The following is a 25,393-nucleotide window of genomic DNA, read 5'->3' as shown; positions in this document are numbered from 1 at the left end:
TGGGCGAGTTTGGAGAAAATGGCTGAGCCGTATCGTTTCGAGCCCGAGCGTGTACATGCAGAGTACACACAGAGCCATTGTTTCCTTGGTCAACGTTGCCTACATAGGCAACGTTGACCAAGGAAACAATGGCTCTGATAACGAAAACGAGGGTGCAGAAAGACTTTTAAACTCAAATTGGTGCTTGTGCGGAAGATGCGAAGTGCGGAAGACCGCAAGAGAGTGCGTTTGTTGTGTTGAAGAACCGAAGTCAGAAAACAAGCTTAAAGGTACTTTGTCAACCAGTATCAGGATACGACGAGTTCTTGCTCTGTTTTCTATTTCGTTTATTTATTTCTTTTGTGTGTGGGTGTAATCATTGCTGAATATGAAACCTTACATAATAGTTGCAACTGCGTCTGGTTTTTTCTTTCTTTTGCGAGTTTTACAACCGAGGAGATTATGTCGGTGGTCCACTTCAAAACAGTCATCAGTAAAGTGATCGGAACAAACATGCAAGTGTTCTTCTTTTGGCAAAAACTTTTTGTCTCGCCCACTGCTTTGCCAAGTTTTTTCTTTTTACTGGTAAACGATGGAACGAAATACCTTTTTGCTGTCCCTTTGAGATCTATTTGAGCAATACGGTGCTGAACAAAAAGGCATAACTGCAAAAGAACGAGTCGAGTGTTCAAGCTTCCCGCTAAACTTCAGGTTAAACTCAATGGCGTCACGCAAGCATCGCCAGGCTGCTAAATACATTCCAAAATAGCGGCGACCGTGCACGATTTTTGGCCTACTTTGAACAAGGATTTCATAAGGATAGAAAGCTCTTTGGAGGCTGAAACTTCGGTAAAAAGCTAATGTTTACATTACCTTTCTATTGATGAAAGGATAAAAGGTGCCATTTTGGAATGACCTTCTCCTTTAAGGAAATTAATTTCGTAAACATTAATTAGTTACATCTTGTGCTGGTGTACGTTTTGACTGTGTTCTGCTTTCCGACAAACTCCAGTTATAACTAGCTAGTTCTCGCGTACTTTAGAAGTCGGAACGAGCTTCGTCCATGGAATTAAATTCCTTCTTACTTAACTATAAAACTTGACGTCCAGCGTTGCTCTGGCTCAACGTCAAAAGAAAAGGTGGTGATTCTGCAATAGTTCTTTTCACGGTTGATTTTTCTCATTTGCATTACGATGTTATCCAACGTGGATGCGAGGCAATTTGGGGCTAAAACTACAAAATAGCCCGAAATTGCCTCACATACATGCTAGATTCCATTGTAATTCAAATGAGCAGAGTTAACCGTGAAAAGGGCTATTCTTGAAGTTTCGTTTTACTGGACTCGACAAGATATCTGTGAATGAAAAACAAAAAGAATGAATTTCCACGGCCACGCATGCTCACAATGCAAACTCACGAGAACAGAAAACACTGTTCAGAACGAGTAAGAAATACATGCGAAGAACAGAGAACAACCTGAATATATGTAGAACACTACTGAGATAAAGCGAAAGTTATAATGTAGGGCCAAAAGGAAAAGCACCCTTTAGCTATAAACCAGAGCCCTCAGGTTTGCTGAAAAATCGTTTATCAAGAAGTGGTGCAAGCTCTAGCGAGATAAATTCAGACATTTTTGACAATCACAACGGGTAGTAAAATCTATCAGGACTTCCATCATTACCTTCTAAGGTATGCGTTTATTTCAGGCTTTGAGCTGAAAGAGCTGATTACGCGAAGAATAAGTTTCTGTATTTCCGACAGATAGGAAATCAAAATACAAGAATAATCGAAACATATATTAGTAAAAGCGCTAGTAATTAGAATTCCAGTAACACTTATGTATAAGCAACAGTATAGTATTTGCAGTATGTAATTACAATGTGCTATGACAGACATTCTAACGTCAGTTTGTAATATATGTTGACTTGGTCAGACTCAGGCTCACCAGTGGACGTAACCGAAAAATTTATCATAATTTTCTTAGTGAGCCGCCGTACAAGGGTGCGAGATTTCTACTACCATGCATATCCAACGACAAGCGCTGGCACTCTAGGTTTTTTAAGTGCATGAAAAACCCGTTCCTTTAATTGTGAAAATGTTCAGAAACGGAAATTATTTGTCCGACGATTGGATAAACTTCGGACTAATCACGACAATCGCCAGGAGATATTGCGACCAAAAACAACTGGACACAAAACAACAAAGTGAAGACTGCATCAAAGAAAACTCCTACACGATTGTAGTAATTATAAACAATGTTGCTTCAACGAATTTAAAAAACTCGCAGTTTGAATAGGTCACTTGTTTTCCTGGCGAATGGAGTCATATCAGTGGGCATTCAGTTTCGTAAGCCCGGCTGACAGTTACCGCACGCGCATTTGCACATTTACCTAAACATAATCGAAATGTTCTGGCCATGTTGCTGGTCGGACGAAAATATTTTCAGACATTTTTATTCATCGAAACCCTTTTTTGTGTAAAAGAAAGCGAAGAAACAATTTCTTAAACTTTTATAGTCCACTTTGTATGAACACAGTGAACTGGGTCCGCACAATTTTGCGCAAGTGAGAAGCTTTGATTGGCCAACTACAGTTTCTCATCGAGAAAACAAATGAATCAAAAACAAAATTCGAAATCTCTGTATCCCATGTGGACCTAACTAAATTCTCTGTTTCTATGAGAACACTTGCTTAAATTTGAGCCATGCAGTGGTCACGCAACATTACAGAATTAAAAAAAAACCTCTCAATATTCCTGACGCGACGAGACCTTTTACTAGTTATACCGGAGACTTCAGGAAAATCATTAAAACGCATTAAAATCGTACATCCACGTCCACCTATATATGGGTGTTTTTAACGATTTCTTGGCTTTTAATGGCAATCGCTTCCGGCAAGACTGGAAGCACAAAACACTGTTTTTCCAGCAACAAGAGAACACTGTCTTTGAGGCGAAAAGCAAAAAAAACTCAAAACCTGTCTATGTCATTCCACGCGCCATCTTGCGCGCGGAACGCGCGACTTAAATTAACTAATGTCCAGTCCTCGCGCGGCGCAAGGCTAAGAGCGCGCGCGGCTAACATGTAAAAATACAACAATAAAGAGTAGAAATATAGAAATGTCAATGTCAGCAAAAACAAGGACGAATTGTCCAAAACAATGGGTAATATTTACATTTTACTGTTTGTCATTACTGCATACAATTTGCGACAGCTGACTAAGCACCAGGGAGGCTGGGCAAGTAGGCAATTGGAAATTGTAGGAAAAGCGGTTGAAATATGCTAATAAGGTACATGCGCGCTTTTCTAAGAAATCCTTTCTCACCGTAGAATAAGCGCGCAACTAATACAACAATTTTTTTTTTATATTTTCGTCGAAAACATTCACGTCCAAAGAGCGCAAGTCACTGACACAATGCAGCAAGCTTTTGTGAGACGTCCAACAAAATGAATGGTTTCAAGTCGTCTACAAAGTGAAAGAGGTTTCTTCTTCCAGAGTTTATGCTTTAAAAGATATACTATGCGAGGATGCTTCAGAAATTGTCAATACCATTCGGGAGGCTATGACACTCAACGATCTCTCTCACGAGAATGTGATCGCCGTCGAAGGAGCGGACCAGTTCTTGGATGCCCAAGGGCTTCACATGTTGATTTTGACTGACCACTGTGCTGTTAAACGAGCGCCTTACCCGACCAAGCAGTGAAGAGCTTAATTTACAATGGATGCTACAAACGTCGGATGCCCTTGCTTATCTTCACTCGTGTGGAGTGGTTCACCGCGATTTAAAGCCTGATAACATGCTCTTGACAGCAGAGAAGGATGTAAAGCTAACTGACTTTTGTTTGGCACGAGAGTACATTGCTCGAAACCGACGCCCAACTAGACAATCACTCATGGCTGAGCAGTTAGGCAAAGTACTACATGAACACTGAGGTTGGCTCGCCATACTGGATGGCTCCTAAGGTGTTCGATGGTCATTACACCCAAAAGGCCGACGTATAGGCCTTATCATGGTTTTCGACGCCATTTTGACGGATAGGCAAACAGGCTTGAAATAAGAGTGTTTGTATGGAAATCCGATGTCAAATAATTTTCATAAAACATCACTTCTGAAAAATTCATGAATTGGAAACTTTTGGCACTAGAAAAAGGATTTTAAGAACAAAATTGGAGGGATGTAGCTGTGACAGAAAGCGTCCAGTCGTGTTTCGAACTTTCCATACATTTGTCTGTACATTTGTCTGCGAACCAGCCGTGAGCTGCTACTAAAAATAGTTCGCGGGAAAAAATACAGGGAAATACAAAGCCTGTGATACTGCAGTTATGCATCGCGAGACCGTGGATTTTGGTAGCCCGAATGTATCGCCAATTACCTCTAGGAAACTTCCAAGTGCGAAGAAACGTAAGGCTACAAGAACTTGAACGAGTGGGGAAAGTGCGTGATTTCGAGCGGTGTTTCTCGCTAGATCATCGCAAACAAATCGGCAAGGTAATTTATGGAGTCTACCAAAACGGAATCTTGACTTGATGTCTTTCTCGCTTAAGTATTCATCTAAATGTGCACTAAAAAGCCTAAAACACCGCGGTCTGGCTCGTCTTGCATCAGCAAGACAACCAAACAACATGTCGGCCATCTTGTTTTTGTAGATTTATCCCTGGAATAGCGATTTATCACGCCACCTCGCGAGGTGTAATAAATTTATCCCAGATTTATTCCCTGAAAAGTGCTATTCCCTCTTCCAGGAACAGAATTTATTCCGGGGATAAATTTATTCCTGGAATAAGGCACACTTATCCTTGGAATAGAGTTATCACACCTTTCAGGAACCGGCCCCTGGTTAACAGAAGCTCTCGGCAGACCTTACGTCGATAGATTTAAATTACACATAGCTTCGTTGGGTTCGGTGCAGATTAATCAGATAAGGTACCACAGTTTTCACTTGGCGTTTAGTTGGATAAATCCAAACGCAGTTACCCAAGTCCGGGAGCCCCTTCCCCAAAACTGAAAAATATATTGTTCAAACAAATTGATATTTTTTCTCACGTGGGTAGATTACACAGTCACCTACTCTTTCACAGGAGGGGTCTTCGGATTCGAGAAGTGACAAGTGTATCCCATGTAAAGTTTAAAATTGAAATGCTAACTGGGTGAAATTACTAACAATGTTCAATGCTTTCCTGGCGATGTAAAAGACGTTGACAATGCAAAACTAAAAAGAACATTTCGTATTATTTTATAACTTGCATGTTTCCAGATCAATAAACTTGTATAAGGCATAGGTGGTAGTATTTTAACAGCACTAACTCAAAAAACGCTTGACTTAATTCAACCGTCTCCTTAATCAAATATCTTGTAGCGGTGGGGGGCTTTCCTGGAAGTTCCTTGAAGCCTTTTGTTTTCATCAGAAAACTATGCATTTTGGACAAGCTGATCAACCCACATAGTCCGAAAGGATTTTAGCTAGTTCTATGACCGGCTTGAAAAAAGCTGCGCCGATATGCTCATGGATGATTACTCGATCAGTTTAGGGACTGTATGACCAATCTGTTGATTGAAGCTACAAAGCTACGACTATCACAACCTCGGTTTAAAATCTTACAACTACTCACTCACCTCTCCCCTCACACCTCATAGTACCCACACCTCCATCTTTCCCCCGCCAGATAAAACGAGAGCTTTTTATTCACTGACAAACCACTCTCCCGATTGGCGAAACGAATAACCGATTGGTAATATTAAATTCCCTAACCAACAGATTGATCGAAGCTGCAAAACTACGACTGTCCAGGCCTCGCCGTAAAAACCATACAACTACCCACCCTGCCCCTCCCCGCACAACTCACAATCTCCCCCACCCCTATTCCTCCCCCGCCAGTTTTCTTAGAAAACAGAGAGCGTTTTCTTAGAAACCACACTTCCGCTTTACGAAGCCAATAAACGACTGATGACATTTATTCTCTTCCCTGGTACAAGAAGAGTCAATACTGTCTGATAAACAGAGTAATAATGATGCAAGTAGTGCAGAGCGAGCTGACAAAGGTTGAAGTTGAAGATGAAGTGTACACAGTTGGGCAGAAACTTGGCGAGGGGGCTTTCGGTGTCGTGTACAAAGTTACAAACGACAGGACGTCCATAGAGTTCGCGTTAAAATATGTCCTGTGCGTAAATCAATCGCGAATTTGCAATGCTATTCGCGAAGTTCAAACATTGAATCAAGTCACTCATGAGAATTTGATCGAAGTGATAGGAGCAGATCAATACCGTAGTTCTGAAGGTCTCAACATGCTGATTTTGACCGAGTATTGCGCTGGTGGCAATTTAAACAAACGCCTGGCTCGACCGAGTAGTAACTTAGTAAACTTCAAATGGATGAAACAATGTGCAGCAGCGCTTGCCTTCCTTCACTCACAAGAAGTGGTTCACCGACATTTGAAAGCTGAAAATGTGCTCTTGACCTCGGCTGAGGATGTTAAATTAGCCGACTTTGGCCTGGCTCGAGAGTACCTCGCACTCAAAATCAACACTCCACTAGGCGAGGATCCATGGCCGGGCAGCTATACAAAATACTACATGAACTCAAAAATTGGTACTCCATACTGGATGGCACCTGAAGTTTTCAAGGGCCGTTACACAGAAAAAGCCGATGTCTTCTCCCTTGGTGCGCTCTTTTTTGCGATCCTGGAGCGGGATTTTGTCACGATTGGCGAAGAAAAGTATTATGGTGCGTTCGCTCCTTCACATTTTGGAGGGAAAGATGCCCTTGGGTTTGCAATGGTAGTATTACCAAGCATCAAAACTAAATTTTCAAGTCGAGCGCAAGGGTCAAAACAAATGCAAAGTGCAACTCTGAAAGCTTTGCACTGCAACGAAGATGATCGACCAAGCGCTGAAGAGGTTTACCAAACATTAGAGAATACAGCAGAAGAAATACAATTCTGGATGAAGGAGACATCCAATGTTTTAATCCCGATTTCGTAATTATGTCATTTGTCTCTAGAGGCGAAGATCAGTTAAGTTCAAAGCGACTGAGATTGTAAGCAGATTTAGTCCAGACCCAGACTTAAAATAGGGCCTTGAAGGCCTCAATGCCTCCACGGCACCAAATACATAATTCTCTATTTTCTCGGTAATTTTTTTTTCGTTGTTTGTTTAAGATCTCTTTAAAGATTGCATGAAGACACCCCTTTTAGTAAACGAAATTATGTTTGGGGGAGAGAAAAAAGCTGTTAATTATTAATAACATTTCCTTTCATAAATTTACATTTGAAGGGAGATGGTTGTCAACATCGGAAATGGATGAAGAAAAAAACACAAAGAGCATTTCTCCTTTAAAACAGTACCACGAGTGGGACTCTTTCTAATAAGATTTGTGAGAGTGAGAGTGGCATGTTTAAATAAGGTATGTCGCCTTGCTGTGTGTGTTATTTCTTACCAGATCTGTTATGTCGTAGAAGCAAACGTTCCTAGGACTGTCAGGAAATTGTTTCAGGTTAGGTTTTTTTAGATGTCGTGAAGTATCACGTACCCATACAGCATGCAGTACGTAAGGAAATTAATTGTAAACATTAGTTACATCTTGATTATTTCTGGAGATATAATAAACTTGTGCTAGTGTACGTTTTGACTGTGTTCTGATTTCCGAAGGGCTCCAGCTATAATTAGCTACTTCTCGCGTACCTTAGAAGTCGTAACGAGCTTCGTCCATGGAATAAAATTCCTCCGTACTATAAAACTTGACGTCCAGCGTTGCTCCGGTTCAACGTCGGGAGAAAGTGTGGTGAATCTGGAATTCTTGAAGTTACGTTTCACTGGACTCGCCAAGAGATCTGTGAATGAAAAACAAAAAGAATGAATTTCCACGGCCACGCATGCTTACAATGCGAAAATACGAGAACAGAAAACACTGTTCAGAACGCATAGGAAATACATGCGCAGAATAGAGTACAACCCCAATATAAACACTACTGAGATAAAGTCAAAGTTATAATGTAGGGCCAAAAGAATATAACGGAAAAGCACCCTTTAGCTATAAACCAGAGCCCTCAAGTTTGCTGAAAAATTGTTTATCAAGAAGTGGTGCAAGCTTTAGCGAGATAAATTCAGACATTTTGACTATCACATCGGGTAGTAAAATCTATCAGGATTTCGAACATTACCTTCTGAGGAATACGTTTAGTTCCAGGCTTTGAGCTGAAAGAGCTGATTACGGGAAGAATAAGTTTCTGTATTTCCGTCAGATACAAAATAAAAATACAAGAACAATCGAAACATATATTAGCTATAGTAAAAGCGCTAGTAATCAGAATTCCAATAAGTCTTATGTATAAGCAACAGTATAGTATCTGCAGTATGTAATTACAATGTGCTATGACAGAAATTCTAAAGTCAATTTGTAATGTTGACTTGGTCAGACTCAGACTCACCAGTGGACCCAAAATTTATCATAATCTTCTTAGTGAGCCGCCCCACAAGGGTGCGAGACTGCCATTATCATGCTTATCCAACGAAGCAAACAACAAACGCTGGCACTGCCCGTTCCTTCCATTAGGAAAACGTTCAGTAACAAAAAATATTCGTCCGAAAATTGGATACACTATGGACTAAAAACTTTCGGACGATTTCTTGGCACATCTCGGACGTTTTTTCTCGAAATTTCGGACTTAACACTCTGAGGGGATACAACAAATCACTCATGTTAAATTCATTGAAAACAGTTTCGCTTGGACAGTTGAAGTTCACAACACAACAATCGTACAGGAGATATGGCGACCAAAAACAACTGAACACAAAACAACAAAGTGAAGAGTGCATCAAAGATAACTCCTACACGATTGTAGATTTTACAGCCGATGTTGTTCCAACGAATTTCAAAAACTCGCAGATTGAATTGGTCAATTTGTAATCATGGCGAATGGAGTCATACGGTTGGCCATTCAGTTCGCCGCTTACAGTTAGCGCATGCGCATTTGCACATTTACCTAAACATAATCGAAATTTTCTGGCTATGTTGCTGGTCGGACGAAAATATTTTCGGACATTTTATTCGTCGGAACATTTCAGTGTAAAAGAAAGTGATGAAACAATTTCTTGAACTTTTTACATTCTACTTTGTATGAGTATGACTCGTGAATTTTACAAACAGTAAGTGATTAAGCTACTATCGGCCAGCTAAAATTTTTCCTCGAGAAATCAAATGAACGAAAAACAAAATTCGAAATCTCTGTACGGCATGAGGACCCAACTGAATTCTCTGTTTCTACGACAACACTTGTTAAAATTTGACACAGTCCTCGCGCAACATTAGAGAATATTAAAAATAGGCAGTCTCAGACTGCATGTGTCTACTGCAGTACTGGTATAGAAATGTGATATAAAAGAATTGAAGAAAAGGGAAATAAGACTGAAATGAAAACGAAGAGGGAAGAGTGGAAATAGGATAGAGATAAAAAAAATGGTTGTAAAAATGTTGCACAGAATACTGGTGAGATTGAGATTAAGCTGGTATCGTTTACCACAAACATTTTGTAAGAAGAGAACTGTAACTTTATTCTAACATAAACAATACATTATATAATCTTACAACGTGAACCACAACTTTGTACTGAAAGCAATGCAGCAAAGTTCTAAACATAAAGTACTGAAAGCAAAGTTCTAATCTGAAACCTGGGCATAAAATGTAACAGAAACTATTAATTAATCTATACTGAACTTATGAATGGCAAGTATCATTCTTTAACCCTTTGATTCCTGTCCTGTTTCCATAGTTTTCGCATAAATTAACTTTTTCCTAGAGCGGTTTAAAATGCGCAGTAGATAAATAAATATCGTTGGCTTCCAAAATTAACTGCATATTAAACTGGAATGATTAAACAAATGTTTTCTGACGTAAAATAATATCGTTTCCTATTAATCATTTGCCGAAAAACACACTTGAACGCAAAAATTGCTAAAACTCACAGCATGTTGATGAAGACCTTTGGCATATCAAATTTCAACCCGCTTATGCAAATTGTCCTTGATTACGCATCTGTCGCTTCTCAAACGCATATATGAATTGACAAAGACACAAAAATCAACAAAAAGCTTTTCCAACAAAATATTTTATTGAAATAAACCATGCATTTGCTATTAGAGGCAAAAAACTTTCAGTTTTTTTTTTGCGTGCGTGCAAACACGCATGTAAAATTTAAAGACACTCCGTGTTTGTTCAAAGCGATCACTCGCAGTAAATTCGGGCACGTTTGCGATGAAAATTACAGAAGTTACAGAATTCTGGTTCAAATCATCACTTAATCTCGTACCCCGATCGGTTCGGGAATGTCGAAATGTGAGGAGATCTGGGTACGAGATTAATCATCACTTAAACTATTTGTAAAAAGCAAATCAACATCGGAAAACATCATTTACCGTATTGTCGCCATTGTCCTGATCCCAGGGGGGTTACTTCCTTATAAGAGGCTAATGGGGATGTGCCGCTGGATGGGGTCGCATTTTCACGACTGGATTGACTAGAATGGGGTCGCATTTTCCATAGAGTTACTAGAATGGGGTCGCACATTTTCGGATTTTTGGGGTGAGAAAATTCTATTAAGTAGGGATTCAAAATGGTCTCGGTTAAAAAGTTCAGAAAGTTGTTGTTTATTAAATGTAACAATCACCTCGCATTACATTCCGTTCTTGAAAGTAGATGCATAAATAGAAAGTGACTTAGTTGGGATCGCGAAAATTACATTTTCCCAAAAAGTGACTAAGATGGGGTCTATAACTGGCCACAAAATAGACTATAATGGGGCAGGGGCTCTGAGAGGCCAGCGGCACATACCCAGCAAAACTTAACCCAAGTACCGGGGGTCCTGATCCGCGAATACAATCGCTTAGATCCCAGTCAGTCGAGGAGTAGCGTCGGCTTTCGATAGGATTCCATTTGGGATTCCTGTGGCATTTACACTCTTACACTCTTTCAGTCAACCCGATGACATAGTGTCTACGCTTCTCTAGAAGCCGTAGACACAAAAACGAAAAAGAGTTCTCAATATTCCAGACGAAGAGGACCTCTTACCGGAGACTTCAGGAATTTCATTGAAACGCATTTAATTCGTACATCCATGTTTACCTATACATACATATCTGTATTTACTTTTACTGCTGGGTTTTCTTTCATTCACTGCCGCATATAATTTGTGACGGCTGGCTGAGTGCCAGGGAGGCTGGGCAGGAAGTCAATCGGGAATTCTGGGAAAAGCCGTTAAATATGCTAATGAGGCACATTGGCGCTTTTCTAAGAAATCCTTTCTCGCCATAGAATAAGCGCGCAACTAATACAACGATTTATTTTTTATTCTCGCCGAAAGCATTCATTTCCAAAGAGCTCAAGTCACTGACGCAATGCAGCAAGCTTTTGTGAGACGTCCAACAAATGCAAGGCTTCAAGTTGGATCAAAAAGGCTGAGAATCCAGCGAACACTTGGAAATGGCGCTTTTGGCGTCGTCTACAAAGTAAAAGACGTATCTTCTTCCACAGTTTATGCTTTAAAAGATGTATTATGCGAGGATGCTTCAGAAATTATCAATGCCATTCAGGAGGCTATGACACTCAACGAACTCTATCACGAGAATGTGATAGCCGTCAAAGGAGCGGACAAGCTCTCTGATGCCCAAGGCCTTCACATGTTGATTTTGACTGAGTACTGTGCTGGCGGGAACTTGAACGAGCGCCTTACTCGACCAAGCAGTGAAGAGCTGAATTTGCAATGGATGCTCCAAACGTCGGATGCCCTCGCTTATCTTCACTCGTGTGGAGTGGTTCACCGCGATTTAAAACCTGATAACGTGCTCTTGACAGCAGAGGACGTTGCAAAGTTAGCTGACTTTGGGTTGGCACGAGAGTTTATCGCGCTAAAAACCGACGCTCGACTAGACGATTACTCATGGCTGAGCAGTTATGCAGAGTACTACATGAACACTGCGGTTGGCTTGCCAAACTGGCTGGCTCCTGAAGTGTTCGATGGTCATTACACCGAAAAGGCTGACGTATTTTCGCTTGGTGTTCTATTTTTCGCTATCCTCGCGCGAGATTTTGTCGACATTAACGGGAAAAAGTTTTATGGCGCCTTCAAGCGTGTTCGTGGTTTAGGCAAGGTTGGCCTTGGGTATGCAATGGCGATGCATAATCCAAACATAAGCATTAAATTTTCAAGTCGAGCACAAGGTTCCAACGATCAGCAAAGAATCACTCTCGACGCCTTGCAGTACGAAGGAAATGACCGACCAAGTGCCGCCGATGTTCACAAAGAGCTATTGGAGGAGAAACAAGTGTCGTTGTTGGTAGAAGCTCTAAGACCTTATTGTATCATTATATAACACTAAGAAGTTTTCTTGACGAAGGTCGATAGGTTTAAATTACACATAGCTTCGTTGGGTTCGGTGCAAATTAATTAGATAAGGCACTACAGTTCTTGCAAGGCGTCCAGTTGCATTTCCCGTTAAATCTTTTTGAAGAAGGAGCTTTGAACCATGTTGAGGCAAATCCAAAAGCAAAAATTAAACCCATATCGGGCAGCCCCTTCCCCATGAGAAGTGAACATCCAATGTAGAGCTAGCCGGGTATGCTGGAGGGTAACCTCTTTTCACTGAAGGTTAGAGTAACTAAGACTGTTCTATACTTTTCTGGAGACGTTATCTATAAACTGTATATTCCAAAGAGCGATGTTAAACTAAAAAGAACATTTTTTATTATTTTATAACCCGCATATTTCTAGATCAAGAAAGTTTTACAAGACAATAGCTGGTCGTATTTCCAACAACACTGACTCAACCTAAGCTTGACCTAATTCAACCGTCTCCAAGATAATTAAATTTCTTATAGCAATGGGAGACTTGAAAAATTGTGGAATTCCTGGAAACCTTCTATTTTCATCAGGAACCCATGCATTTTGACAAGCTGATCAACCCACACAATCCGACAAGATTTTAGTTAGCTCTAAGAGCGGCTCCAAAAGGCTGTATTGATATGCTTGAGGGAGAATAGTCGATTGAGCGACTGTCTGAGCAGTCACGACGCCCCCTTTAAATGTTTACAGTTACCCACTCGCCTGTCCCCTTAGACATCATAGTCCCTCCACCCCATGCCCCGCCAGTTTAATCAGAAAAACCGAGAGCGTTTTCTCAGTCAGTCAGTACTGTCTGATAAGCAGTGTAAAAAATAAGCCGAGTCTTCACGAGTGAGCGAACAGAGTTTCAAGTTGGAGATGATGTGCGTACAATTCGGCAGAAACTTTCGGTGTCGTGTACAAAGACGTGAGGACGTTCACCAACTACGGTCAACTACGCGTTAACAGATGTCATGTGCGTTAATACATAGGAAATTCGTAACTTTTCGCGAAGTCGAAACGTTGAATCAAATAAATCACGAGAATCTGATTGTGGCGACAGGAACAGATCAGTTTCAAAATTATGAAGGCGTCCACATGCTGTTTTTGAGTATTGCACCAGTGGCGATTCAAACAAGCGGAATGCATTTTCAACCGACCGTTATGCGAGAATTCGTGTAATTAAGAGACTCGCTAAAGCCTTCAACCCCTCCCTCACACCAACCTATCTTTCCCTTTCAGCTCCTCCACGTTTAGAGCACATTGTCATTTTCTAAGGAACTGTTCCGGTTCACATGGAAGCGCACCAGGCAAACATGTTTGTCTGTTAAAAGGCAGACCTCTCAACCTCAAAACACCGAAAATCTGGAGACTGAGGTAAAAAAATCTGGAGATTGATCAACCGGCAGACAAAACCAAGTAACCACATCAATTTCCGCCATTTTGAAAACGTGACTAAAATGCGAGAGGCTGGTAATGAAATCCTAATTTGGAACATGTCTTCTATATATGGTCATGGACTGTGTTTCCAGCGAACAGACGGGTGAGCTTAGGGCTGTTTACTAATTGATTGATTTGCACAGAATTGGCACGAGGAAGTCACCTAAGCAAGCCAAAAATGAAATTATAGAAGGAAATTGTATCCTGTCAGCTTGTGACTCTGTTTATCGTGAGATTTTTGTGTCTCGTCGAGAGACCGTGAGACTGAACTGAAAACCGTGAGTGTCACGGCAAAATCGTGAGACTTGAGAGGTCTGAAACGTTGTAAAAATGTTTCAAATCTCTGACAGTCCACTTCCCAAACGGATTGAAATTAACGAAAGATGTTTAATAGCCCACTTTGAAAAAGAGTGATGGCCTGGGTCGAGAGTAGCTGCCCAAGCGATTGTGGGATTGTTTGGGGGGACGATAACAATAGCCATCGTCCCCCCAAACAATCCCACAATCACTTGGGCAGTTACTCTCGACCCAGGCCATCACTCTTTTTCAAAGTGGGCTATACTTAGGGAAAAAATTGGCGAAGGAGGTTTTGGTGTTGTGTACAAAGTCACAGACGAAGACACGGCCGCCGACTTCGCGTTAAAAGATGTCCTTTGCGAAGCCTATAATGGCACACACGAGGTTCACGCACTGCAACAACTTCGTCATGAGAACGTGATAAACTTTATAGCAGCGTGCATCAAGAGAGACTCCGAAAACCAGCTTCGCCTGTTGATTTTGACTGAGTATTGCGCTGGAGGCAATTTAAACAAGCGCCTAACTCGACCGAGTAGTGACTTTGTGAATTTCAAATGGATGAAACAATGTGCATCAGCTTTTACCTGCAATTTTTATTAATTATTTTAATCTTAATAAGGATTGCATCGAAAGGACTTCTAGACAGAGCAACCACATTAGACTACCGAGAGTTAAATTAGAGTAAACAAAAAAGGCATTTTTCTATCATGGCGGCATGGTTTTTGATCAGTTTCAATGTAGTTTTGTAGATTTTTAATAGTTTTATATTTCTATCATTCTGATGTGTGTGATCTCTTTAGTACTTCTAAAAAAATGTTAACATTGTAATTAGGCGTGAGGGCTTCCGTTGATACCAGTAATTTTGTTCTTTTAATTACTGAAGGAATTACCCTGTTTTAAATCAAATTAAAGTATCTTCAAGACTAAAGACAACTCCAAATTTTTGGAATCACTCTATGTGTCTTGCAGTACGAAAGGGATGATAGAACAAGCCCCACCGAGGTTCACGAACAGTTATTAGAAGCGGAACTTGAGTCCTGGTCGAAAGAAGTTCTCTGAGCCTTTTGTACGATAATGTAACGTGGAGACTTTCTTGAAGAACTTCGATAGATTTTTAAAAATTACACATAGCTTCGTTGGGTTCGGTGCAGATTAATTTATACTGTTTATAGCGAAGGCACAACAGTTTTCGCAAGGCGTTCAGCTGGATTTCGCGTTTAGCATTTTTAGCAGCAAGAGTTTTAAGCCATGCTTAGGCAAAAACAAGAAGCAGTTATTTAACCCACGTCAGGCGGCCACTTTTTCCAAAATCTTTTCCTTATAAAGGTTCGCTCAAACAAATTGATAAATTTTCTAAAGTGGTTAGATAACAAAGTCACCTGCTCTTCCACAGGAGGGATCGGTCTTCGGATATGAGGAGTCAAAATCCCATGCAGAGTTAACCGGGTATGCTGGAGGGTAACCTCTTTTGAAATTAGTCTAACTAAGATTTTTCAATACTTTTCTGGCTATGTATGAGACGTTTTCCCCAATATTCCAAAGAATATTGTAAAACTAAAACAAAACAAAACAAAAAACATTTTGGATTATTTTATAGCTTGCATACTTCTAGATCAATAAAGTATTTTACAATAACTGTCAAATTTCTCGCGCGCTCATTGGCTAATTTTTATCATCAAGTAGAGTACAGACGGATGAAAAGTCGGAGATGACGCTATTTGGCGAAAATGTAAAACTTTAGTTTTGCATTCATGTATTGGCGAGCACTCAGACTCGAAACTAGACTTCTTGAATGAGGCAAGACAAGAGATTAGTAAAGCGAGGCTCAAGTGCGGAAAGTTGATGTTTGCTGAGATTCGACTTGCAAATTGGCAGTGAATGCGAATTTAATACTGTCGAGACTGAAATTACCGTAACCGAAACAGTGCTTTTAAAGAGGACTTTTCTGGGAAAATTATCCCGGCTGGAATACGGGTTAGTTTCGACAGTTTGATTCTTCAGTGTATTGTTGAGTTCTTGTTTTCGAAGTTTAGTCTCTGAGCCTGAAATTGTCTATTATTTCTTGCGTTAACTCTCTTTTTAAGTTGCATTCTTCTCCATGAGCCGGCGATTGAAGTTCCTTTGTTTGCGATTTGATAATGTAAAAATAGCAATAACAAATTGCATCAAGCTTTTTAAGCATCGGTAATCTTATATAGATGATAAATTTCGTCATGACATTATCAAAATTTGTTGTGGATCTACAAGCTTTTGACAATGATGTGACGAAAATTAACACCAATAAGGGGACAGAGGGAAAAAAACAACGTCAACTTGTCAATTAGCGGGCAAAAGCTGGTCGTATTTTCAGCAACACTGACTAAGCGAACGCTACGCAAGAGGTAATTCTTTATTGTTTTAAAGCTTGAAGGTTGAAAATTCCTAGAAGTCTTTTGACGATTTTTATCAGGAATCCCTCTATGTTGAACAAGCTGATCAACCCACACAAGCCGGTAATAATTTAGCCAGTTCTAGGAGCGTTTTTGGTATACTTGCGGAAGAAAAATAATACCGACGGACAATCTGACCTACATAAATAAGGGGGTAAGTTTCTTAAGAAACTGTGGCGCTACGTCGATTCAACAGAGTTGAATCTACCACTGTCCTTACGTCGCCATAAAACGCTTACAACTACCCGGCACCCCACCTCCCCTCTCACACCTCACAGCCCCCGAACCACGCCCCCATCTTAGAAAACCATGAGCGCCTTCTTAGAAACCGCCCTCCAGCTTTGCGAAGCGAATAAAGGACTGGCTGATTTGATCTATCCAGATCCAAGAATAGTCAATAGTGTGTGAAAAATCATTGTAAAAGGGGGTCAAGCCTTGGAGACCCAGCCAAAACTTTGAAGGTTAAAGTTGATGATTAAGTGCTCACAGTTAGGCAGAAACTTGGCAAGTGGACTTCCACCGACCATGCGTTAAAAGGCGTCCTGTGATTAATACATTGCACCTTCGTGATGCTGTTGGAGTGTGTTCTCCCTTGGTGCACTCTTTTATGCTATCCTAGAGCGGGTTTTTTGTCACGATTGCCGGAGATATAAGTTTTATGGCGCGTTTGTACAGCCAGTGTTTGGAGGGAATGTTGGCCTTAGGTATGCAATGGTAAGTAGAATCAGATGACCGAGAACGCAAGGTTACATTTTCAAGCCGTACGATTAACGCGAGCGATAACTCTAAATACTTGACAGTACGACAAACATCGAACAACGGCTGCCGAGGTTCACGAAGTATCTAAAATACCGCGGAAGAAATACATCATCATCATCTTCATTTATTTAAACACGGAATCCCTTTCACAAAAATGCTCTTCCAGAGAGCCGTGTAAACGATACAATAACTCATACAATATGGGAAACAGGAGTATTAAGTCTTATGAATAAAATTTCAAATATAGTACAGCGTGGAAACATATAATAAAACATACAACAGGAGATAATTAGAACTATAATGTATAAATAGGAGACTAAGGTGATAAATATATAAGAAAAAATTACAAATGTAATAAAAATGATTTCAAGCTTGTCTGACCTTTGACTTTACCAGGCAGACTATTCCAGAGAACCGCCTCTCTATTAAGGAAGCTGTTTTTTCCAGCTTCAGTAAATGGCCTTGGTACAAATAAATTGTATGTAGAGTTTCTTAATAAAATTAAAGTGACTTCCACAGCTGACTTGTACTTTTTGTGAGAAGCGAAGGTCACTACTGAAATCAGTTTAAGTCGCAACGGATTTTCAGGGTCACCAAACAAGAACATTAAAGCAAAATTGTTTACTGTTGTTTCCCACATGCAAATTAGTGAACGCCCTCTGTTTACTTGGATTCTGTTTGTTCGGATTCAATTTAAATTGCACATATCTTCCATTATCCAGACGCTCATTATGAAAGCGAGGCTAAGTGCAAAGTTTTTCTTATGAAAATTAGTTTTCATTCAATGAAAACAAAACTAATTTTTATATCAAAAGCTTTTGCACTAAGCCTCGCTTTCATAATGAGGTTCACAGCAACTCGGAAATGGCCTGTCGTCACCCAAAGTCCAACCCTACGTCCTCGTACGCCGCACGAGGCGGTAATGGGTCATCAGGCTAACAGGGCTCTGCCAAACTGCGCGTGGGGCCAGCAACCTCATCACAGTATACCACATTCAATGGCCACAGAAACGAAATAAGCAAACACACACAGGACGAGGAGAGCTCAACATTTTATTGCAACAACAGACAGGATCATGTGGTTTAGAGTGTGGATCTAACTACCCACCACACATTTCCGCTTGAGCCCCTATCTCTCTCCCTACACCCCCTCCTTCCCCCAACACCTCCCCCACAGCGTACTGTTTTCTAAGAAAGTAAGAGGTTTTCTTAGAAACCATTCTTCCGCATTGATCGAATCGAGTAACTGATTGTCGATCTTGTTTTCACTTCTGAATCAATATTGTCATGCAGAGAGTACAGAGCAGTGCCATGATGCAAAGAGCCTTTGTACGTCAACCGCAGAGGGTTTACGTTGGAGACAACGCACTGATTCTGCAGCAGAGGCTTGGAAACGGGGCTTTTGGTGTCGTTTACAAAGTAAGAGACGAGGAAACGTCCAGTGTCTATGCGTTAAAAGTTGTTCTTTGTTTAAATGCTCCAGAAATTCATAATGCTATTCGCGAGGTGGAAACGTTGAACCAAATCTGTCACGACAACGTGATCTCTGTGATAGAGGCAGACCAGTTCCGTGATGATCAAGGCCTTCACATGTTAATCTTGACCGAATACTGTGCAGGAGGAAACTTGAACGAGCGCCTTTCTCGACCAAGTAATGACTTAATGAATTTCAAATGGATGCGTCAAACAGCGGCTGCCCTTGCTTACCTTCACTCATGTGGAGTGGTTCACCGCGATTTAAAGCCAGATAACGTCCTCTTGACCGCCGAGGAGGATGTAAAGCTTGCCGACTTTGGTTTGGCTCGAGAGTACATCGCACTAAAACGAAACAACACTCGACGAGGCGGCTTGTGGACGACCAGCTATGTTCAGCACTATATGACCTCAGGCACTGGCCCAATACACTGGATGGCTCCGGAGTTCTATCACCAGCATTACACAGAGAAAGCAGATGTGTTTTCCTTGGGTGTTCTCTTTTTCGCGATCCTGGAACGAGATTTCATCACGATTAATGGAAAAAGATGTTACGGTGCGTTCGTTCGTGTTCCTCGTGCCGGCAAAATTGGTCTGGGGTATGCAATGGCAAAATTTGATGCAGACATCGACATTGTATTTTCACGCGACGCGCAAGGATCCAACGCTATGCAAGACGTAACTCTCAATGCCTTACAGTACACCAAAGACAATCGACCCAGTGCTGCAGAGATAACGAGAGTGTTTCAAGACACCGAGGAAGATCTGCGATTCTGGATGACAGCGATTTCTAGGGCTTACTGTACGATCCAATAAGAAACCCAGAGTTTACAAGATCGTCGAAAAATATTGAACAAACTGTTTTTCCCGCAGGAAACTGTTCTCCACGGTACCACAATTCTCGTGATTCTTCGTTAAATAATATGATGCGTGCTATTGATAATCTTTACGTAAGTCGCGTTGTATTTTTCTCAGGTTAGATCCAAAAGTGCCCCCTCCCCCCCCCCCCCTCGTTCGTTTCTTCAAATTTTAAAACAACTTGATCAAATTGCCTACTTTCTAGAAGTGTAGAAGTGGATTATAAACTCTTAACCGCCACAGGAAGGCTTCCTCTTGACGTATTATATTCCCAAATATTTTTTTGCAAGGTTTTTTTCTGCAGTGGGGCTTTTAATGCTGATTACTAAATAATACTAGCTAAGGGGACGTTTACCCCTAGGTGTAAACTAATCATGAATTACTTACTAAAGTAGAGGATCGCCGCTGGTTATTCGCGACGAGGTGACCACTATTTACGCACACAAAGTGAAATAATTCATTTAGTTATCGGCCAAACCAGTGAGCCAGAACGTGCTAGTAATTTAAAAAGCAGTCGTACAGAGCGAATTCATGTGACGTCATAATTTCCTAAAACCCAAAACTAAAGAGACTCGAAAGTTTTTATCCTCATCAGGCATAAGACGCCGTATATTTATGTCTGTTTAAAATTTTACAGCTCCATAGCGTCCTTCGTTTGGAAATCAGAGCAGTTTGAATTTCACGGTTATGGAGTTGCGTGACAAAGAGCTTCGATCGACTTTGTTGCAAAAAATATGCTTATCTCGTTATTTTCAGCCTTTTAGAAGTTAGAACACTAGAGAAAGTGCTTATGTCGGTGGTTTTGGTGTTCAGTACTGCTAATCAGTCGCTCAATAGCCAAAGTGAGTTCCAGATGTAAACACTATTTTTCGGCCGCCGTGTTGGTGTTCCACGGAGGTACACCAAGATGGCGGATCCATATTGGGCTCTGTAAATTTCTGCTAAACATTTCGACAGATATCTGACGTTTGGGGAGACGTACAAGCCTGAAATTTGGAGAATTGTCTCCTTTAGTCATCCTCTATAATATCACAACTTCTCAACTTTTTCCACTAGATGGTTTTCGATTTCTTTTTTTACTGCGTGACAGTGCATACCCTCTGATGCAGACGAAAGATTGCGTGACGAACCCAAAGAGCGTCTGCGAAGGAGGCTATAATTTTCATTGTCACAAACTGCCGAAAACCTCACGTGCAAAATCTAGGGCAATACCAGGATATGTGGAATATTGATAACCGTCTTCTCAATTATGTCATTTTCTTAGACCCCCCAAAAAAGGCCGTTTGCACTCATTACATTATATTGCGCGATGAATCGCAACTCGTTAAAGTGTTTTAAGTCGTCAGGTTTAGCAATTGCACCCAAAAGTGTAAGGTCATTGGTCTTTCTCAGGTAAAACAAGTCAGTTGTAGAGTTCATCAGTGATCCATCCTAGGCCCCCTACGTTTTCTCAAACCGTTTGAGAAGGGCTGTGCCTAGGATGTAAGCTGATGATACCAGAACTGCCCTGGCTGTCTCTGATCTTGATAATTTCCCTTAAGAAGAGATAAACTGTGGATTATGAAACTTTTAAAACTCATTGGCTGAATACTGCCGCTCAAACAGAATTTATGTTGATAGCTTCCCACCAAAGGTTAACGTTACAAATGACCATGGATATCCAAATTAAGAGGGAAATTATCAACTAAGTTAAGAAGCGTACTAGGTCATTAGGCGTTTTTATTGACGAAAAGCTGACCTGGAAAAAACACGTTTGTGAAATTTCTCAGTATCCTCTGGCATAGGTGCCCTTTAAAGACAGCAGCCATTCATATCCCTAGACACAGCTACTATAAAAATCTATCATGCCCTCATCCAACCACATTTGGATTATCGCTACACTTTTTGTGATGGTTTAAGTTATCCTTTAGGCGAAAAGCTTAAAAGACTTCAACATCGGACTGCTAGAGTCAAAACAAAACCAAGTTATCAAGATTGTTCTTCTCTTACTCTTAACACTCTTCAGTAGGATAAGTTAGTTTATCATCGAAAAAAGCACAAACCATTATGATGTTGAGTCTCTACATAATCACCCGCAAGTGTAACTTCGCAACATGTTTTCTGAACACGACACTAATTATGCTTTGAGAAATTCGAAGAACAAACTGAAACTTACCTAAGCCTAGAAAGGAGTACATGAAACGTAGTTTTTCCAATAGTCGTGCCGTTCAAACTCTGAGACAGTGGGACTCAATTGCAAAAAGAAGGCAAATCGCACTGCTGTTCTTTGGATTCCCACACGGCAATCATGTAAACCAGTTACTATTCCCTATAATTTTTTATATAATTTTCATATTGTACAATGATAATTGTTCGTGTATAAATAAACAAATAAAGCATGTGAAAAGGAAATACTATCCTGAGTCTGAGGAACCAATCAGAGCGCACGAAAGGCACTATCCACTGGTTTCCAAAATACCAATACATTTTATTAAAAACGTGATCAATGGACGATGCAATTCCAGAGTTTTGATTGGCTTAGCGGCCATGGGATATCAACAATTATATCATGCCCGAGAAATAGCGACCATTACATTGTTTTCTGGTTGTTCTTGCAAAGCGAAACTAGCAAGATCGAGCAACATTTCTTAGTTGTTTTTAATACAACAATTATTCCACTCGCGCTTGTGCGACAAACTCAAACATACCTAAGCCATAATTGTCCACTTATTATCAGTTCTGCTCGGTGCTACGTGCCTAGTTGGCTATCTATCATCTCATATCCAACGCGTCATCGTGAAATAATTGCTAATTATCAGCGAACGACAATAACAAATAAACTTCGTGGCATTTTTACTTGTGCTATTCCACATATAATTTAGAGGGAGTTCAAAAATACTACGTGGCGAAATGCTTATTATATAAGAGTTAATTCTGTATTGTACGAATTTTTTAGTAGTTCAAGTTTTATAGATTTACTCTCGACCTGTTTGTTATAAGTGTTACAATTTCAATTTTTTTATTTGTGATATTTTTAATTTCCATAGATTGACTTAAGACGCACAGCTTTGTTGTAAAGATGATAACTTTCACGAATTCTTTGCCTAAAAAAGTATCTATCTAGTTTATTGTCGCATTGCAAGGTGTTACTCCTAAGCAACATTTATTAGCAATCTTCCAGTCGTGGTTTATTAACGCCCGTAATAATTGAGACTACCCTCGTAACTGGAAGTACTTCTACTCCGACCATTCCCTACAGCCATCTCCTCAGCCGATAAGTGAAGAGAAGCCTTGTGTGGATTTGAGAATTCTTCCTCAAACAGAAACAGATTACAATATCTTACAGAGAACCTTTTTCAGACTGTAGGAAATATGTTTTTTCCAAGGTACGGTATAAGAACACTACACAAATTATACGACGATAGAGACTCGTTCCCAGTCGTCTCTCGCAGTCCCCTTCGTTGCGTTGCCGTCCCAGTCTCCTGGCGACCGTACTTTATCATAACAGACGACTGAGGACAAGTCAGCGACAATATGGCCCAACACGTTGCATCTATTTACCTGTTTACCAATGTCTGAGGCAGAAATACAAATCACTGTATACAAAGTCGCTTCGACATAATGACATGAATGGCACTTACAAATAGTAAAAAAAAGCAGCTAGATTATAACTTGGAACAAACGTACTTTTCACTTATTGGAATTTGTACGAGCAAAGTAGAAGCTCTTAAAATCCCCCCTTTGTCTTAAACTGGTTAAGTGAAATATGTTTAAGATGCAAAACGTTCTGGTTGAACGAAATTTCCTATATAATTGTTGTTATAGTGAAGGCTGATTTTACTTCCCCATCCCCACCCGACACCCAACAACTGACTCGATTGTTCTAATCCCAAGCGGAAATCCTGCCCGGACGAAGGGTACTTATTAGATTTTTTTGAAAATTAAAGTGCACATTGAGTAATTGATTGCATGTCAAACAATTAGAGATTTTCTTAGATGGAACAATTTAGACTGACTTTTTGTAATATTTGCTTGCCGGAAACAGGCATTGCAATATCTTGCGTGAAATTAACTGCAACCCTGTACAATCTCGTACCCAGAGTCCTCAGGCTCTTTGGCCAGCGGTTGGTCGCTAGGAGAGACATATGCATAAGGACTTGCATTGTTTTACTGCAGAAATCCTGCGATAGTACAAAATTCCAGTTCCCCAGAGTCTCTCCTGGCGACCAACCGCTAGCCAAAGAGCCTGAGGACTCTGGGTACGAGATTGAACTCAGTATGGTAGAAACCCACAGGTTATTGCATCTCTGAAAAGCTCACTTCGTTAGTAATTTGGAGAGCACCAAATAGCAACATCTGAAATTTGCTTTTAAAAGACTATTGTCGGTGACGAAAGTCGATGAAAAAATAACTAGACACCTCAAAAAAGTGATCATTTGCACCATAATCTTAGCTTTGTCGGAAGAAAATTCATGACATGACGTTTGATGTACAGTTTACGTTTTTCTCTTTGATTAATTATTTTAAAAATTTCGCTTTTTTTATCAAAAACTTGGCTTGAAAAGGACGCCGAACACGATAAGGTGACTTCTATCGCTCCCTGCTTCACCGCAGTCAAAGGCAAATCCGTTTCTAAAAAAATTTCGACTGACGTATCGAGTTTGTGAAATAAGGTATTACTTTTGTCGCGGTTTGGTTAAACTCAAATTATACCCGTATTGTCGATGATTTCTCATTACTTAAAACATGAAAACCGTTCTACTAGTGCAGAACTCTGTTAGGTTTTAATACTAGATCGGATAAATAACCCGTGAAAATTTTTTTGCATTTCCATAGCGTTAGAGAGACGGCTTTAAACCAAACAAGAGCCACTACTTTCTAATAAAGTCTGCAAAGTAAAGTATGGCTATCGCCAAAAGAAAAGCTCGTCTACTCTTCAGCGATCTGTTTTAAAGAAATGAAGCTTGATCTACAGCAGTTACCCCGCTTACAAACCGTATTCGTATCTTCCGTATAAAACAGAAATTAGCTTGAACGAGAGGCTTTAGCCGGGACATCTTTCCACGTGCAAATTTGCTTTTTTTTAAATATATTTCCCGGCAAAGAGCCTCTATTGCAAGCTATATCCAGTGCAATGCGGAAAACACGAATATGGTCTATTCCTTACGGGGCAGAGAACATGCGCACAGACTAGAACTGTCCGTTTACCATAGCACTGAACACCGGCGACTACATTTCTCTCCATTAAAACTCTTCCTATGTTTGAGGTCACATTTTGAAGAGCCCTTTCTTTCTACATTAAGCCCTCTTCTCTTCTCTCATGGAATGGTAAAAATTGATACAGGGATTGAAATGTTCGGTAACAAAATGAATACATCAAAGATCAGCCGTGAAAATGGTCAAAACAACAAGAATGATTACCGTCTATGCAAATCAATCAGTTTGTAGAAAAACTTCGTCTGTAACAAAAGTTTATTTATATACAAGTATTATTATGGTAGGGTAAATTACTTTGTATTTGCGGTACACAACCCACCCCCCTCTCTCTCTCTCTCTCTCTCGAGCTTCAATCTCTAATAATCACCCATCCTTGATATTTAACAATTAGACGGCGAGCTCGAGGTTTCTATCGGCTGATAGTTGGCGAGGGGCGAAGCCCCGAGCCAACTATCAAAGGCGATAGAAACCGAGAGCGAGCCGTCTAATTGTTTTAGCATACCTCAGTGATCGATCTATGAAGCAAAAAAATCTTTATATTTCATAAATTTTGATATATTTGTGCAATGATGCATGCTAAGTCGTGCGCGCTCTG

General features: G+C 40.4%; 4 protein-coding genes and 1 pseudogene across 4 annotated transcripts in view; 4 read left to right on the top strand and 1 right to left on the bottom strand.

Moving 5' to 3' along the window:
* Nucleotides 1-23,304, bottom strand: part of LOC146460746 (uncharacterized) — a 110,633-nt gene extending 87,329 nt beyond the window's left edge. The window contains exons 1-2 of the mRNA XM_085087537.1: nucleotides 21,758-23,304; nucleotides 7,657-7,805 (exon numbers count right to left, since the gene is read on the bottom strand). The gene's annotated coding sequence lies outside the window, so the exon portion shown is untranslated. The remainder of the gene's footprint in view (nucleotides 1-7,656; nucleotides 7,806-21,757) is intronic.
* Nucleotides 56-3,980, top strand: LOC146460750 (serine/threonine-protein kinase pdik1l-A-like; annotated as a pseudogene).
* Nucleotides 5,944-7,044, top strand: LOC146460749 (serine/threonine-protein kinase pdik1l-like). Its single transcript, XM_085087795.1, has one exon. It carries the CDS (start codon nucleotides 5,986-5,988, stop codon nucleotides 6,955-6,957), a length of 972 nt encoding a protein of 323 aa, XP_084943921.1. The 5' UTR covers nucleotides 5,944-5,985; the 3' UTR covers nucleotides 6,958-7,044.
* LOC146460748 (serine/threonine-protein kinase PDIK1L-like) lies at nucleotides 11,103-13,081 on the top strand. The gene has a single exon (XM_085087667.1). The coding sequence runs from the start codon at nucleotides 11,365-11,367 to the stop codon at nucleotides 12,337-12,339; it is 975 nt and encodes a 324-aa protein (XP_084943793.1). The 5' UTR covers nucleotides 11,103-11,364; the 3' UTR covers nucleotides 12,340-13,081.
* Nucleotides 18,586-19,739, top strand: LOC146460747 (serine/threonine-protein kinase PDIK1L-like). Its single transcript, XM_085087564.1, has one exon. It carries the CDS (start codon nucleotides 18,586-18,588, stop codon nucleotides 19,558-19,560), a length of 975 nt encoding a protein of 324 aa, XP_084943690.1. The 3' UTR covers nucleotides 19,561-19,739.
* Nucleotides 23,305-25,393: the final 2,089 nt, after the last annotated feature.

This window comes from Pavona decussata, unplaced genomic scaffold (assembly GCF_977016875.1).
Source record: "Pavona decussata unplaced genomic scaffold, jaPavDecu1.1 SCAFFOLD_207, whole genome shotgun sequence".
Classification (NCBI taxonomy): domain Eukaryota; kingdom Metazoa; phylum Cnidaria; class Anthozoa; order Scleractinia; family Agariciidae; genus Pavona; species Pavona decussata.
This window is presented reverse-complemented; position numbering and strand designations above follow the sequence as displayed.